The sequence below is a fragment of the Orussus abietinus genome, unplaced genomic scaffold, assembly GCF_000612105.2.
Source record: "Orussus abietinus isolate OABI.00-Male unplaced genomic scaffold, Oabi_2.0 scaffold52, whole genome shotgun sequence".
In the NCBI taxonomy this organism is placed as follows: domain Eukaryota; kingdom Metazoa; phylum Arthropoda; class Insecta; order Hymenoptera; family Orussidae; genus Orussus; species Orussus abietinus.
In genome coordinates this window covers 468,226-486,284 of record NW_019394235.1, presented here as the reverse complement: position 1 = coordinate 486,284, position 18,059 = coordinate 468,226, and the positions used below count along the sequence as shown (strand labels likewise).

Genomic DNA, 18,059 nt, shown 5'->3' with positions numbered 1-18,059 from the left:
GGTAAACTATTCGAGGAGAGGAGGTCGCCTCGGCGGGTTCTAATTAACCGGCAATCTCTCGAACCGGGGCCTCCTGGTTGCCAAACTGATCCAATCGGCTCCTTCTGCTCTCGAGCCGACCTCAGCCCGACAGACTTTCGGTTTCGACCAGACGAGATGTCGGAAGTTTGAGGAGGTCCCCGACGATCACCGGAGCTTCCTCGAGGAATTCGGACGACGTGGACGCCCCCCGAAGGAATCCAGGCCCGACGGAACAAATCGGCGAATTTGCCCGTTTTACGAGCCGCTCTTGGGTCTAATCGTCGAGAACGGAAATTATCATCGGCGGAGGAACGACCCCCCGCGAAGTATGGACGAGGGTCTCGAAGCAGCCGGAAAGTCAGACTGAATAAAACATCAATCCGCCCGAGGAACCGGGGATTCCTGTCGAAGTAACGCCGAAGAAATCCGGAAGGCGCTCCACTTTCGGGCTCCGAGGGAATCGATATCTTTTCCGGTGAATGTTCTTGCTTTATGTACACCTTGGTGGATGGGAAGGTATCTCTCCGATGTTCCGAGTTTCGAGGTCTAACCGAAATCGAGGGCGAGGTTTGAGAGGGCAAAGGGAAGACGTCCCTCGGGTCACACCTTGTTGGTCGGAAAAGGAGAGAGATAATTCTAAGGGGTTTTGCATATCGCGGGAAATCGCCGAAAGCGTGCCAATCGCTTCCTCCTTTGAAAGTGGCGACCTGGGACTGATCATGGGAAAGACGAGAATCTTAACGAGAAAAGTCGGCACATCGAGATCTTCCAAATTTCCGTAAGAGGAGTTCGCCGAGTTCAGGGAATTTTCGACATTCAGGGATAGATCTCATCCCCAAATGGCTGATCGTAATGTTGAACGAGACATCGAACCGATCAATTTTATTCAACTCGGGGGAATAGGTATATGACGAATGTAACGTTGCACGATATTGTTCTACGTAAGATTCTGTACGATTTTCATTTGACTTCCTTCGTAAATATGTTTGCGTGGGGGAAGTATGGATGAAGTATTGGACATGGCAGAAAGTCGGCGGAGAAGTTTCCTAAAGTATGGACGGATCGAAATTGCGAAACACAGCCGAAGTTCCCACTTCGTACGTTTCACTGTTCAATTTTTCAGTCGAATACTCCATTGTTTGAATAGAATAAATTTTTCGCGTCACGAGAGGAGAGTCATTCTCCGGTATTTCAAGTATCCAGGTTGCAAATCCCGGTATTTTTCCTGCAAAACTTGTTGTCCTTAGAAAAATATGTCCCGATGCAAAAGCGATGCAGAAATTGAAATCTGCGCGACGAATGTTTTTGCAAACACGTGGAAGAAAAAGTAAAGATAAAAATAATTGCCCTTAGAAAAATATACGACGATTACGCGGTGTACGAAAGAGATGCAGAAATCGAGATCGCTGGCAGGAATGTTTTCGCAAACACGTGGGATAAAAAGAGGAATTAACGGATGAGACCGATTGGCGGGGCGACTTCTAATCGTCGTCCAGCAATGACGGTGTTATTAAAGGACGGATTGACGTGGCCGCAATATCCACAGAATTCAGATTAGCCGCTCGCCGCTATTCGATCGTTCATTTGCCCCGACATATATTAACTTTCGATTTTTCATTAGACCCCCCAGTGGTTGTCAACCTCCCTGTAGGGAAGTCTTAAGATATCGTGCACCAAAAACGTACAAACCGTAACAAATGCAACTTAAACGAGCATCGAATATGTTATTAACGCCCTGTGCACGTAATATTCGCGTAGGAACTATTTACGCGAGATGACTAGTTCTAAATCGAATAATTTATCTGTAATGTAAATTATGTACCAAACGACTTTGAAATTATACGTCCTGCGATGCATTAGACACGTGGGAATTGCAACTCGATCACAGTAACGTTCATTTCAAGTCCCGCGGAAACTGTTCAATACAGCCAAGTACTACTACGCGCACACGACGTAACTTGATTTGAAATTAATAACATTGATTGAGCCATTCGGTATGTATTAACTGCATTGGATAACGATGTTCACCCCTAATGGTATTCATCAAGCCAGGCCATTCATCACGATGTATTCAAGATTCGGGTCTTTAATGTCTAGTCGATTTTCGTGGAGACCCGTGATGTCATTTTCCAAAAATGAAATCTTGATACGCAATGGGTAATAACAATTTCTTAAAGGCGTCTTTCCTACCATAATTGGAATATTCATTTAAGGTCGGAATAACTTGCGATACAAGTAAAGAAATTACAATTAATTACAAGAATGCTCCCTACAGCTCGCAAGTTCCACTGAAGATTTCCACCCGAGGCCCCCCGCAGAGGTTCCCCTGCCTCCACCCCTCGGCTCATTTCGCCGGCAGTCGGTTCGCAAGTTTACCCACTTATCGGTGCTTTTACTCGCGAAAAAGAATCACTTAGTCGGTTCTACTCCGTGCAAACGTTACTAAAAAAGACGATATTGAATCGTTTCATCCGTGAAGACGATTACATATCGAATAAGGTAGTTCCGCGACATTTCTGTCCAAACCCCCAAAAGCCTCATTGCAAAAACAAAACCACATTCGTGGTATAATTCATAACCTTTTTTTAGTTTATACGATTTGCCTGTCAGATGTTCTAAAATTCACGTCTTCGATGTTAACTAATGATGGGAAAGAAGGGTTGTGGCCGACACGGTCCATGTATTTGACCACGAAATGCTCATCGGGGGTAGATCGTTCCTGGGAAATACGGAGGCGCGCCGTCGGCCTCTATAAGGGAGAGCCGCTGACGGGGTGTAAGATTGATTGGAGTCACGGGATGGAAAATTAACGGTCTAGCTCGGCTGGGTTCACGGAGGACGAAAACCGAAGGGGTGAGGTGGAGAAGTGTGACAGACGCCGCATACTAATTCCCTCCGCGTCCCTCCCGAGGGGTCGGCCACCCTTGGCGACCCGAGCAACCACCCTGGCGTCCCGAGGCGAGCTGCCACCTTCGACCACCTCCTGTCGCTTTTCTGCCAAAATCACCACCCGACGTGTTCGGACCTACGTCTTGGTCCGAACCTACGGACTTCGTTTAACGGCGTTCACCACACCACGGCGAGCCAAACGTGAACACAACGTGTGCGAGACGTGGTATGTCAATTGGGCCAAACGTGTACAAAACGTGTGAGAAACGTGGTATGTCAATCGAGCCAAACGTGAACAGACCGTGTGAGAGACGTGGTATGTCAATCGGACCAAACGTGAACAGACCGTGTGAGAGACGTGGTATGTCAATCGGACCAAACGTGAACAAAACGTGTGAGAAACGTGGTATGTCAATCGAGCCAAATGTGAACACAACGTGTGAGAGACGTGGTATGTCAATCGGGCTAAACGTGAACAAAACGTGTGAGAGACGTGGTATATCAATCAAGCTAAACGTGAACAAAACATGTGAGAAACGTAGTATGTCAATCGAGCCAAATGTGAACACAACGTGTGAGAGACGTGGTATGTCAATCGGGCCAAACGTGAACACAACGTGTGCGAGACGTGGTATGTCAATCGGGCCAAACGTGAACAAAACGTGTGAGAAACGTGGTATATCAATCGAGCTAAACGTGAACAAAACGTGTGAGAGACGTGGTGTGTCAATCGGGTCAAACGTGAACAAAACGTATGAGAGACGCGTGAGACGTTGAACATTCAGCCAAACCGTGAAATGGCCCGATGTATGACCGGCATTTTTGTTGTTTATGGCACGCGCTATTGGAATTTAAATCGTAAGGCAAGGGGTTAACCCGGTCTCTCAAAAAACTAAATCCGTAACTGGACCAGCGATTTTCGGGTTTGAGCCGTCGACAGCCCAATGCAACCTAATTTGGACTCTATAGGTTTGTTCGTTTTGCCTACACTTTCTACACTTTTACGAAAAGTGCACACTTTGGCGTTCGTTTTGACGGAAGTGACGCAGACGTCGCTGTTCGTTTTGCAAGTGCATTTACACCAAATGTGCACTTTCTTTACACTTTCTACCCTCGATCCCGAGCGAGCGCAAGAAGGGTAGCCCGGGAATTTTGCGGCAAATTTCAAAATTGAAAAGAGCAACAAACAGGAAAATACAAAATTTATGCTAACATCTCAACGTAATATAAATAGAAGTGATTATTAATGCATCTTCTTCATGTATAGAACGATTTAGCATTTTAGTTTGTACATAATGTTTGAAAAAATGTACAATAATTATGTATTACTACGTAGGAGACTACCATAAACTATCGTCTAAACCGCGTGCCAGAGAAGTACCTTGAAGCCTCTTCTGCGAGACAAGAAACTACAATGGGGGACGTTAAACGACGATGAATCGGTGTCGGATGACGTAAACGAGTACATTTCGAAACTGCCGTAATCGGCCCACGAGAAAGGCAGAATGGCGAACGGCACTTCGAAATATAGGACATTTTAATGAGAGCGCATGGAGGTATCGGTCGGTCTGATAAAACCGAATCGGCGGTACCCCTGTGGTAGCCTCAATTAACGACACGACCGGACGCGTGGCGCGGGGAAGCTTCAATTCTCCATTCTGCGCGGAATTGTTACCCCTCGTGGATCCTCGCGGTGGGTAATTCAATTTTCCCGGGATGTGACGACACTCGTTCGGAAGTTGTCGCGTGTCCAATCAAAACTATGGGGTGTCGCGGGGGCAGGGGGGGCGCCTCTCCTCCTCGCGGCCGGAGTTAATGAGATCTTGGGGAAAAAAAAAAAGCCCTTTGAAACGCCCAATCGGGAAGGGAAATTCTCGTCCACCCTGTGATGCCTCCCCGGTCTGACGCCCCGTCCTTTTTTTTCCTGGACGCGACTCCATTTGTCGCTGCTTTATGATTTAACGTCGAGTTCAAGTGTATAATCCGTCACTCCGACATCCGGCGAACCGAAAGGGTGCCGGAAACTTCGCTAATGTATGCTCGCGGGGATTTAAAATTAGTCATCTCGCGTAAACGTATGCAGCCCGTTCCAGCATCCGCGTTACGAGAGAGATCATCGATGTGAACATGTAGAGCATCCGAACCGAGTACCTACCCTCGTCTTGCAAAATTTAGACATTGCGATGCTTATGCTTATGAACGCCATAAATATGCGGCTCTTTATTATTGCGCAATCTGCATGTCGAATTCCTCAACGTTCCAGGGTAAAATAATTAAAATTAGTCATCTCGCGTAAGCGTATGCAGCCGGTTGCAGCATCCGCGTTACGAGAGAGATCATCGATGTTAACATGTAGAGCATCCGAACCGAGTACCTACCCTCGTCTTGCATGACTTAGACATCGCGATGCTTATGCTTATGAACGCCATAAATATGCAGCTCTTTATTATTGCGCAATCTGCATGTCGAATTCGTCAACGTTCCTGGGTAAAATAATTAAAATTAGTCATCTCGCGTAAACGTATGCAGCCCGTTGCAGCATCCGCGTTACGAGAGAGATCATCGATGTGAACATGTAGAGCATCCGAACCGAGTACCTACCCTCGTCTTGCAAGACTTAGACATCCCGATGCTTATGCTTATGAACGCCATACATATGCAGCTCTTTATTATTGCGCAATCTGCATGTCGAATTCGTTAATGTTCCAGGGTAAAACTCTGCATGATAAATTTGTGCAGAATAAAGGAGATCGAAAGAATCGAGTAGGATATATATTTTGATACATGGCGTACCCCTTTAAGTACATGAGGAGGTTTATGGAGCACGATATTAATGTTTTATGTTGCAAAACTCATGGGATTGTATAGTAACCTGAACATCAAAGAAAAATCATAATCCCCAAATTCCTCCGACTCATTACCTCCATATTATCTTCTGATCTCATTTTCGTCTCTTCTGTGTACCTCCGATTGTGTTCACCGTTATACATTACCTATTTCTGCATAAATCTCCTAGAAAATATCCGGATTAATATTTATAACTTGTTCAACTGCGTAATTTTTATCGAATTGACTAAAGAGTCATGCGACCCTGGGAATGTAATTTTGAAATTTATTTGTATTTATTGAATTGCAACTTTGATCATTGATTTGTTCTCCATTTCTATTTGTGATCAGTGCCAACTATCGAGGAGCTTCTCGATGCCTGTTTGCAGGATTTGGTCAAATTTTAGGAATGAAAATTGTAATGCACCGCTGGACTGTTTGTTAGCTAACTAATTTAACCAACCCTGTATACAGATATTGTACGCCAAAATTGACTACCGTGAACGACAGTCTCTCCACTCCTAATCACACGCACACGCGTGCACTATATACGCTATCGACATTTCAGAGGTAAACCGCCGGAATGGCGTGCATCTTACGAAATTCACGAGTGGTTACCCAAAGCGTCGTGGCAAGCCGAGCATGGTTTACCATGCCAATACCCTTAATTAGTATATCCTCGGCATTCGAGTAGTCGTCGGGCTCTGTAGCGATTTCAAAGGCGATTAAAGAAATTGGATGGAAAGGAAGGAATGCACCTGAAAGAGGACCCAAAGAGATGGGCGACGAAGGAAGCGCGCCCGGATGCCGTCTTCCTTATCAGAATACCGCTATTACGCTAATTAAGTCATCTTAAAATTATCATCTTTAGGATTTTAACAGGTCCGCTTCCTGGTTTACCATGCCATATCTCGGTCCACCTTGCGATTTCAGGAGCTTTTACGAGAGGACTCAAAAACTTTTCCTCCCCGACAGTCCTTCGGTGATCCGAGCATCCAAATGTCGGAAGTTCCATCCCTAACTGCGATTTTACCTCTATCTTTAATTTTTCGTTATTAGTCCTCGGATAAGATCGTATTCACTCGCCAAGATTAAAGTCGCGTCGTTCGATTTCTCGCCGATGGGCTCGTCTGATTCCGAAGAAGCGGAAAGCGGAAAAGTCGTTCCAGCAGAGCGGGTATACGGTAGAGTGATAAATAAACAGAGGGTGCTTTAGAAAACTGTTAAATCGCTTTTCCCTCCATTTCACGGATTTCGTCTACAAAGTAATGCTCGGCGAGTATTAATTCGTTTTACTGACAATATCGGTTTAGCCCCGGCCGGGAGAAAAAGCCTGCAGGGAAATTGAACCCGCTCTCCTCATTATTCAGATGAGTGCTCGAATCATTGTGTTACCCAGACAGCAAGTTCATGTATTACTATAATAGACCGAATGCGTCGAGGTGCGTCTGAAAAATATGATACTAAATGTCATCGTCTAATTTTGCTTTGTAATTAAACACGATACGGATAATCAACGCCGAAAGTATGAATTTAGACAACTGAAGGATCTACTAGTCTATATAGCCCTATAATAATATTTCTTAATAACAAGAGTACAACATTCCGATCAGTTAGTCGGCACTGTCACGTTGTCACATATCTAGTCAAAGTTACGAATAATTTACATTACGCCCAATCGATATGTCTGTAGACTTATCTCTTTTATCCGTTAATGTCGTATGATTAAATTGGCTGGCTCTCCGGGATTAAGGTCACACCAATCCTTCGTTCTCTCTTTAATGTCGGTTAATTCGAGATCGTCCTTCGATTTCCGATCCATCCGTTCTGGAATTGGACAGTTGGCGATCCGATTCCGTTCATTAGTGAATCCTGATAGTCCATTTCAGTCATGCCTGAGAAAATCCTAAAAGATCGGGCAACGCGACTGGAGCTACGGGGAAGAGCTATTAGTATATTGTCCTACTTAATCGCATTCTCACAAAATAATTAATTACAAATATACCTGAAGGGTAGGACGACGAGAGTGGAGCCGCAGGGAAAAGATCGAAGGAATTCGAGTCACGTTTATACAAACATGTGAATCCCTCCCAGGTTAACAATGCGTCTCCTACTTTACTAGGTTTACAAAACCGTAAGTACAGTTTGATCAAAGTGATGCGTTGTAAGTCCTGTACGGTATTCCAGAAAAATAGATCTTAGCTACATACAATTGTTATACAAATATCTCACTTTATGCAAACAGAAGATATTAGGTCGTCAAGAAAGCTATTGTGGTTTTTGCTGTTAAAGATTTGACGCCTTGATTTCAAATTCTTTAGGTCCACAACAATGCGTCTTCCACTTTGCGAAGTTTAGAAAACCGTATTTACAGTTTGATCAAAGTGATGCGTTGTAAGTCCTGTACGGTATTCCAGAAAAATAGATCTTAGCTACATACAATTGTTATACAAATATCTCACTTTATGCAAACAGAAGATATTAGGTCGTCTAGAAAGTTATTGTGGTTTTTGCTGTTAAAGATTTGACGCTTTGATTTCAAATTCTTTACGTCTGCGTTACGATTGAGTTCAAACATTGCTTCATATTTTGATAACAATAATTGTGTTTGAAATATTGATTTCTTTTCTCATTACGTCAATGGCCGCGGGTCCTTTGAGAAGATGTCTTTCAAGGCTCTAGTTTCTACTACGCAATTTTGTAAACCACCTTTGAAAAATTATTGCATTGTACGTTCGTCAACGGTTCCTAAGTCGTAAATGTGTCGTTAATATTGCGAACCGTTTACAACTATTTTACAGCTCATTTTGAACTCGTATACAAAACTCACCCGAATTTGCCTCTTTTCTAATTTTAAGTAAATAATAAAAATAAAATATAAATTGATATTTGAAAGACAATTATTGTTATAAAAATGTAACACAGAGACTGTATATGGTATATAACATAAATATAAAGGAGATCCACTGTATTTGCAAACGAAGCATCCAATTTTGAACAGCAGAAACCGCAATAATATTTTGAACACCCTAGCCAATACCCCTCCATTGATTCAAATGACAAGGGATTGTCATATCTCTGCTCAGATTAAAAGAGTAGTCAATATTCAGTAGGAGCATGGACGAGATAAGCGAGGGCCATTCTCCTCGAAAATAGATTCGCGGAGCTGAACGTGCATCACAATGCACATCCTTCAGGAGACATAATAAAGTCCCGGAGGAATGCGGCGAAGGTTTCGATCGCGGTCGGTTTTAGAAGGACTCGTTCAAGAGCAGGACGGCAGACAGGACATTAGCGGGTTTTGGGTTTATTAATAGAATTGCGGGGCGAACGACTGGACCTGTCGGAAGGTCCTGTAGCGGAGCCAATCATCAATCAGGCCGAAGTTAAATGGGAGGGACAACGGGTTTTAATATCTCCGGGAGAAATAAAAGTTGGCGCGATAAATCAAAAGTGAAAAGTCTCCGTCTGACTCCCCCACTCTTCCATGGGGTCCCTCTGTCTCCTGCTTTCGCCCCCTTAGGAAGCGACCTTCCTCTCTCTCTTTCTCCCTCTTCGTCGCGCTTTCATCCCCTGGCCGGGCTGCCACTCAGCCGCCGAACAAAATGGCAACTCTTCTGCACTCGACTCTAATACCTTCCTCCCATCGGCGACTTGCAAAAGTGATAAATGAATTTCAGTGCGGCCTACTTGGCGCGGCCGCGGCTCTCCATCCCCTCCGATCGAATAATTTCGAGTAATCGCCACCGTGGAAATGTCGGAAGCGCCCCGATTACCGCGAGACCTCCACCCCCTTCCGGACGGGGCGGCCTCCCTCTCGCAGACGTGGCCAATTTGCGCGTTTCCTTTTCCCCGGGTAATCGGGGCGCGATGATTTCAGTTGCCGACCCGAGAGGAACCCCTCTTTCGCCCCCCTCGCGATCCGTCGAGACTCTTTGAGAAGAAAGTCCGCCTGAAATCGGCGGTAATGGACCGTGGGGTTTCGCGATTTCTGGACCTCCGGAAAAATGTCGAGGAATATTTTCCGGCTGCAGTTTCGCCCGCGATTAATCCTCCGGTTAGGGGAGCGCGCGAGCTCGGACTTCCCTTCTCTGGGAAATCATCGTGCCGGCCCTGAATTCTCTAAGCTACGGGAACACGTATGAAGAATAGATGGGGAAACGTCCGGCACCCTGAGTTATGGCGAGAACCGCGGGGATTTCTGCGTTGTTCAAAATTACATGGCTAGGGGGGAGACGGAAAAGTATTAAATGTACGATTTATTAAGACTGCCCTGACTGCAAAAGAGTGTTCGCAAACGATACGAAGGATTGCTTTCGCGAGTAATCCTGCCTTAAGGTGAAGTGATAACTCCCTCAAATCAGTCGACTCATATACACTTTTTTTTTTAAGGGTATGAGATAGAACTGTCCGAAACATTGACACATGACTCGTGAGCACCTAGGAATTATCCTGACACTTTTCAAAATTTGTAATTCTGGAAAAAATTTTGGAACTTAGCCCAGACCAGAACCAAAACGGCGTCGAGCTCTTGTATTTCGATCGATCTTCAATTATTGAAGGTTCTAATATGAGAGACGAACGTGTCAGGACAATTGTACGACAATTTAGACCTCTCTGGTAATCGAGAAACTCTCATTTGAACGGGATAAAGACAAAAATAATGTCTTATGTGCTGCTATGCTAAAACGATGGTAATATGAGTCTCGGAATGAAAACTTAGTTGACACGGAAATTACAGATGGTGCAAGGGGTCCCTCTGAAGTCAATTAGGGCCTCAGAAACCATGCATGCAGGGGATTATTGGAGTTTTACTTAGATTTCTTTACAATTATTGTACGAAAACAGTAGATGGAGTATGCCATTTAGTACAATTCTCAATATAATTCGACACAGCTGTCAATATAAAAACGAACGTCGGCGACGTAGGTATTTAGAAAAACCTGTTTTACCGACGTCTATCGAGTTCCTCGACGTGTTTAATTTCACCTTAAATCGGGGATTCTCTTTTAGATAACACAATTTCCTCGACGGCACGAAATGGCATAATGAGCTCGCACTTCCATGTAAAAGTAACCTTGTATTTCGTTGCCATGTTAGCCAATGAGAACACTAGAGAAATTTCCATAAATGGCCGTCGCAAAGTCGCTAAGAAATACACGATAATCATAGAAGATTTATGAACCATCCAGACTGTTATTATTTCACATCTTACAAATAGTAATAAATCAAATCGACAAAAATGGTAACACAAGTCGGCTGTGATTACATGTACTCCACACGTCCCATATCTGAGTCATATTTTAAACACTGCCATATTGCACGATCGAGATACAATTTTCCCAGAAGAATCCTTTGTATTACTCCTTACTAACGTGACAAGGAAACGTGGGGTCAGAATTTTCCAGAAGAACCCATAGAGTGAAAGCTACTTGTGCCGTTTCCTGCTTGACAGCTAGTAATTACCGGAAAAGAGTTAACAATTTTTTTTTCCTTGCATAAAATGAACATTCTCGTTAGGACGAGGCATTTGGACAAGATTTCGTAATTCGGTTCAGTTGCTCCGTGGACTCGATTGGGCTAGGCCACGGTCCGTTTGCACAGACTGATTGGGCACATTTAAATAATACGTGAGGCAACTTTTGACTACCCTCGACTCTCGCATAACAAATCGCAAGGTTACCCCTCTCGATATTATACATGCACCTTCTTCGAACAGTCACCCCTTATCCGATTATTCAAACTTACGTACACTTGGTAATAAAATTCGAAACACCTCGTGTTCTCTCGAAACTTTTCCAACCACGTGTCCCTAGTAGCATAGAATAATTTCAAAATATTTCTTTGTAATCTTTGCTAAATATCTCAAGCGATAGATTTTTCAAGATTTCTTGAAGATTTCATTCGAAGATATGTGAAATATTTATTGAAAATTNAATATTATATAAATATTATAGGGATAATATTCTGAAGTAAACGTTTTGGAAATATTTCAAATGTCTGCTGAATATTTATACAATGTACGATATTCGTTAAACATATAGGAAATATAGGACAAATATTTTGTGCTACTAGGGGTCTTGATTATATCGCGAGCTCCGAATTACCGGAACAATTTTATTTCAACATGAGTATCGCGCTTATCAATCCTAATTAGAATCTTAGAAATTCAATTACTACCTACGCTAATTTAGAATTTATTAACGTGAAACATTTTATGACACAATTGCACGTGCATGTTTGCATGTCGCAAAAGAGGTCCTTTTCGGAAATTGGAACGCTTTTTTTTACTGTTATTCCCTATTTACATTCATCTTTATGTTTTAGTATTAACCTAATTTGATCGAACGTTTTCATTAGCTTTACTTAATTTTAATTCATTATCTAAGAAGTCAATCAGCGGCTTTGCTTCTGGCATGATAAAGTTGACATTGAAATTGCCGCCTATTATTGGTATCCCATCCCAATCCCTTTCTGACAGCTAATTACTAATTGTCATTATTTTTATATCTTAATGTTGAAACAATTTGCGGAAACGTTTTCGTTATCGTTAGTGCATTGCTATCTCAGTTAATTTTCTAGTTAACTACTATTTACATTCATTCGTGAGTATTAGTATCGTTATTCCCAAAACAACCAATACCGAACGTGTAGGAATATTTCGTGAAGAAATAATTAACAATAATTAAGAATAATCCTCGTTAACATATTTTGTACAAATAGGTGTTTTTTAATCATCTCTGCTGTCTTAATGAATTGCTAACATTTAAAGCGAAGTAAACAAAATGTAAAACAAAATAGAATTAATTATGCCCGAAACAGCCAGTACCGAACGGGTAAGGACATTTCGTGAAAGAATAATTAACAATAATTAATACTTCTCAATTAGAATTTTCAACGCACCGATTCTTTTTTTTTGTCATCGAATTACATTTTCCCCAATCGTTTATAAGTAGATACGAGGAGCACTTTGGGGAATTGAATGTCACGAAAAAGTGCCAATGTCACAAAAAATACAAATGTCACAAAAACGCGCACCTTCGCGTGCCAGGTACTTTTCGAATGTCACTAATATGTGCAACTGTAAATACGTCATATGTATTTCTCGCATCATTTCACCCAAATGTTGGTTTAGGTAAATATTGTCTGCAACGAGGGGCTATTCACTAGAAAATCAGCGAAAACGATTTCCTTCTTTGAGAGCCGATTGCCTTTGATTTCATACAATAAACAACAATGCGATTCGATAACAAGTGACGTTCGGCCTTAAAATTGTGACAGTGTTTCGGTGATTTCCCACGATATCTAGAGATTTCAGCTTACGATTTTCAGTTGATTTCCACATGACTTCAAGCGTTAAAATCCATGATTTCCTAAGGGAATTCCCCCTCGGCATGTAACGTAGCGGTAAGACTATGCTCTTGCTGATTTTTTACCCCGAGAAAAAAAAATTCATTGAACCAAAAAAATATTTCCTTGAACAGTGCCGACGAAATATTTTGTTAAATCAAAGAATAATTATTTAACTCAAATAAATTATCATCGTATCGAAGAATTGTTGCATCGAGTTTATTAGAATTTATTTGAGTAAAATAATTATCCTTTGAATTAATAAAATATATTCTTTGGTTCAGGTTAATTTTTATCTCAGTGTAGGTTGATAGAGGGCAGTTCGGCATCAAAGTGCGAATCTTAATCGGCAGAGTTTCGATGTCCTGGTACTAATTTGGCAGTAAATAGCCATATTATCGGGGCAGAGGTCTCCGGAGCGGCGCGTTGGCGTCGGTCTTCCGGGACGCCGGGTCCCGCGGGACTCGCGTCGACGAGCCGCATCGGCGAGCCGGGCGTCCCGGGGAGTCCTGGGGGGTCCCGAGGACGAACGGCGCGATTGGCAATAATTATTCAAGTATATTTCATCGCGGACGGCGAGGCCGAGGCTGCGGTACAGCTACCGGGTAAAATATGATCCCGAGGTCGGCCGGCCCGTCGGCTAATACGTTCGAGGGTGAAGTTAGTAACAGGTGGCGCGATCCATAACAACCCTGACCCCGTCGTTGTACTTTTGCGCATACGTGCCTGGCGCCAGGGGAGGGGACGGAGGAAACTTTAATTAAAAATAAAAAGTTACTTCTTCTGTTGCAGAGTCCAGTCCTCCGAGCACGACCCCCAGTCCGGCCACCACCGAACTCTCGAGGAAAGGTAAGGAGACGACGCTCTGTCTATTTCCTTTAAAGAGGGTAAATCCCTTGAACTTCCCTTCCGGACCGATTGGCTTCTCGGGTTTGTCTCTAGAGATGATCCGAGTTAAAACAGAAAATCCTTTATGGTTAACGCGACAATACCCGTGTTCTGACGGGGATGATGGGAGACCCAGGCAAGATGGAGAGGGTAGAGATTGTGATATGCTGATTTGCAATTTAAAAGGTGAGAGTTTTGCAGATTTTATGGTGAAAATTATCAATATTTTGAGAGATTTCGGTTGAGGAGACATCGCGGGATGTGTAGGACGTTTACCTCGTGCGTGGATCTATTTTGTCTTAAATATATGGGTTTCCGTGATCGTTGACTACTTTGTTTCTGTAAGAAAATTTCTCCTCCATAACGCAATGCAAAAAGAAAAATTCTCGTGGTGCATTTCGTCTAATTGGCTCTTCCTGCCAGGGTCTCCTCAAGTTACTTTGCGTCGTTAGTAATGAAACGCCGCACTTAGCTCGGGAAAGCCGGAATTTTTAAGAATGTTCCCTGGACCTTTCGGTCTTTCATTGTCGCAAGCTACATCTTTGGAAGGACGGAAAAAATAATTCATGATTTTGGAACGGGTATTCGTCGTCATGGACCTCTGCACTTCGTGTCCTCGACGCTCAACCACCGTGCATTTTAATTCTAAAGCCACCATTTACATAATCGGCCATGAATTTGCAAGAGAGGGGGAATGGAACTATTATTGTTACTCGTGTCGAGTTGTTAATGGCCTTATATCTAAATATGCATTGCAACAACAATTCGAGTAAAGCCGTTGTTACATTCAATGCACTGCAACTTGTTGAAGAAAATAAGGTAATTGCATGACGCATATAATATTACCGAGCTTTAGCCAATGTGAATTTTCTGTTCTATACCATAAATCGGCCGGAAAATTATTCACAATCTCCAAATATTGACGTTTGTGGTTATTAATGTATAAACACTGGTGGCGGTAAATTTAACCAAACGAGGAATCTTTCGTACCAAGGGAGAAATGTTTCAAAGTGCAATTAGTTTCTAAGGTACATAATAATTCCATTATGCGCTCTTAAAAGACTGTAATAAATTCATGAAACCTGTATAGAAGTTTTATTTAGGCATGGTATACTAAATTGATAATGCACTCGTAGGAGTATTCAGTGCACAGGTTGTGTAATTTGAGAGACTGATTTAAAAGATTTATTCAAAGTGCCGTAAAGTTCGAAACTTCATTTTACAAATATTGAAAATTCATTTCAATCATCGCACCGAATTTATAATTTTAGTACAACTTTGTATACTCAAAATGTTCTAAACTTACAAACATTTTTAACGGGGTATTTTGAACTCTGAAACCCTATTTTACATATTTGACAAATAGCATCGAACTAATTTATAGGCAACGATTCTCGTGACAAAAATGTGCAACGTTTACGCTCTCCAATACTTTGAGCAAAAAATTTACTTTCCAGGCCAAATCAATTGCTTCTGTCAATTTACATGCTTCTTGCTAAAGAAATGTCTTGGCTCCAGCAGCATTAATTTTGTAGGAATCATCGGCGTTACAAGTCGAATGACGACAATTTTGTATCAAGAGCAAATGACTGTGAAAACAATTTCATGTACAAAATTGACCAAGTATGAAAATAGTAATAGAAATTATATAATTTTTTGATAAAACGTTCTATTTAATTTAAACAACATAATACTTGATATAAGAAAGTATTAATGGCGAATCTAAGTTAATGCGAGGCCGAGTTCATCGAAAAATGACAGAGCTTTGAGAGAAAACATCAGATTTACTTTGTCAATCAAAATCTATTTTAGTACAATGACGTTGTTAATTCCTCCAACGTCTTTCATTTCTAACGCGAATCAGCGTTTCATTCCGAGACATTTATATTTAGAAACTCTAATGATAACGAATAATAAAGGCTTAGTGAAACCAAGTTAAAGAAAATTGACGATCGTTTCAAATTTGTATTAGCTTCGTTCAATCGACCTCACAATTAATTTTCTTAACGATAACAAGTAAACATATTTTCTTCCCAATGATTCCGTTTCCCATAGAAAGTGATTCTTTTCACTCGTTGTGCATGTAGGTCAAATAAACTAAAGATTAGAATTTAGGGTAGAGCCCAAAAAGGGAATAGCAAAGAAAGGCAGTGGATAATTCAGAGTTGCGGATAATTTCAGCCTCCCCTAAAGACAGTGAATCGTAATGTCGGGCGTAATCATACAATTTTGCAAAATAGAGTACGAGAGGAAGCATTACGAGCTACCTCGCGGGACTTTGTTGTTAAGTGCACATCTATCTGGCGTAAAAGTGCATACCGAAAGACGAGTCCCCGAGAGCGAGGACGGGACGGTCTGGATCGCGATGGATCTTTCGGATCTACCTCGTCGATCCCGAAGAGAAGGCCGTCTCGGCTTTAGAGGCACGTCGTCATTCGAAATGCGTTTCCGCCTTTTCTTCCGTTAAATGTCTCCGCTCGCCTAAACCCTCGTCGACGCTTCCCTCCCCGTAGAAGCTGCTGCGTCCGCCGAAGCCATTAAGGTAATCCTCGTGATATTTCAGAGTGGGAGACGCTAGCCGAGATGAACAATTCCGTTTACGGGAACCCCAGCTCTCTGACGATCCACAACGAAAAGAGCATGAAGACGGGTGAGTTTCAGGTTCCATAAGAACGGGGAAAGGAGCACGCGGAACGCCCAGGGATAACGAGAAGAAGGTCCTGGAGGATAAATGCGGCTCTTCATAATGGCTAAATGTAAAGCGCCCCGCGATTCGTATCGCCTGCCCGGGGAGGTCCCTCTCGAAGGAGCACGCATTTTTTCGGAGGAAGGGCATCCTGGACACGTCCTTTTTCCTGGCTTCTTCTCGTTCCCGAGGGCTCCGCTCGGTGACTCCTCCCTCTCGCGAGTGCGAATTAATTTGTTAGCTATTATTGCCGATTTGTCCTAACTTTTGTTCGGTGGTCCTGGACCTGATGAAGCACGATATAGGAGAAAAGGTACCCTCGTGACGATTACGAGGGTTTCGAAAAACCGGAAAATCCTGGAGAAACGCATTTTTTTCGGATGAAAGGCATCCTGGATACATCCTCTTTCCTGGCGTCTCGTTCCCGAGGGCTCCGCTCGGTAACTCCTCCTTCTAACGAGTACAAATTAATTTGTTAGCTATTATTGCCGATTTGTCTTAAGTTTTGTTCGGTGGTCCTGGACCTGACGAAGCACGATATAGGAGAAAAGGTACCCTCGTGGCGATTAAGAGGGTTTGGAGATACTGGAAAATCCTGGAGAAACGCATTTTTCCGGAGGAAGGGTATCCTGGACACGTCCTCTTTTCCTAGCTTCTTCTCGTTCCCGAGAGTCCCACTCGGTGACTCCTTCTCACGAGTGCAAATTAATTTGTTAGCTATTATTGCCGATTTGTCCTAACTTTCGTTCGATGCTCCTGGACCTGACGAAGCACGATATAGGAGAAAAGGTACCCTCGTGGCGGTTACGAACGTTTCGAAAAACCAGAAAATCCTGGAGAAAGGCGTGTCGGATATTTAAGAGAAAATTGAAACAGCCATGTCAGGAGGAACGACTGCGTCGTGGGCTTGGCCAAAAGTGCTGACTGATCCGGACTTAATTTCTTGCCGGGTTAGCCTGAATCGTTGAGCGCCTGTGCGCAAATTAGATGCAAAATATTTGCACTGACTTACGCTTCGACGTTACGTCCGTGAATAATACTTCGTTGCCGTCGCTGTTATTAACGCTGCCTGGAAATAGTGTACAGTTTGCCTGTGAATTTGTGAGCTTGGCGTGAAAACGTTATGAGCTTACAAATCCGTAATGAACAATTGGATTCCGGGAATTACGGTGCAAACGAATCGAATAGATCGACGCCAGCGGCGGGATTAATGGTTTCGGTGGAATATTAAATTGCCCTAAATTTTTTACATGCATTTTTCAAAATAATCTACCTTTTTTTTTTAACAAAACTGCAAATAGTTTTTCGGTACGCTTCTATTGTGCTCTTGAAGGCGTCGCAAAATAATATTAATTTAAAGGCCGTGATAATTTCTTACCTTTTTAGTGCTTTCCATTAT

The 18,059-nt window shown here is 42.7% G+C and overlaps 1 protein-coding gene across 1 annotated transcript in view; it reads left to right on the top strand.

The window, feature by feature from the left end:
- Nucleotides 1-18,059, top strand: part of LOC105704426 (lachesin) — a 125,791-nt gene that overhangs the window by 83,797 nt on the left and 23,935 nt on the right. The window contains exons 8-9 of the mRNA XM_023434939.1: nt 13,879-13,935; nt 16,538-16,624. Of these exons, the coding sequence (XP_023290707.1) occupies nt 13,879-13,935; nt 16,538-16,624 (144 nt within the window). The remainder of the gene's footprint in view (nt 1-13,878; nt 13,936-16,537; nt 16,625-18,059) is intronic.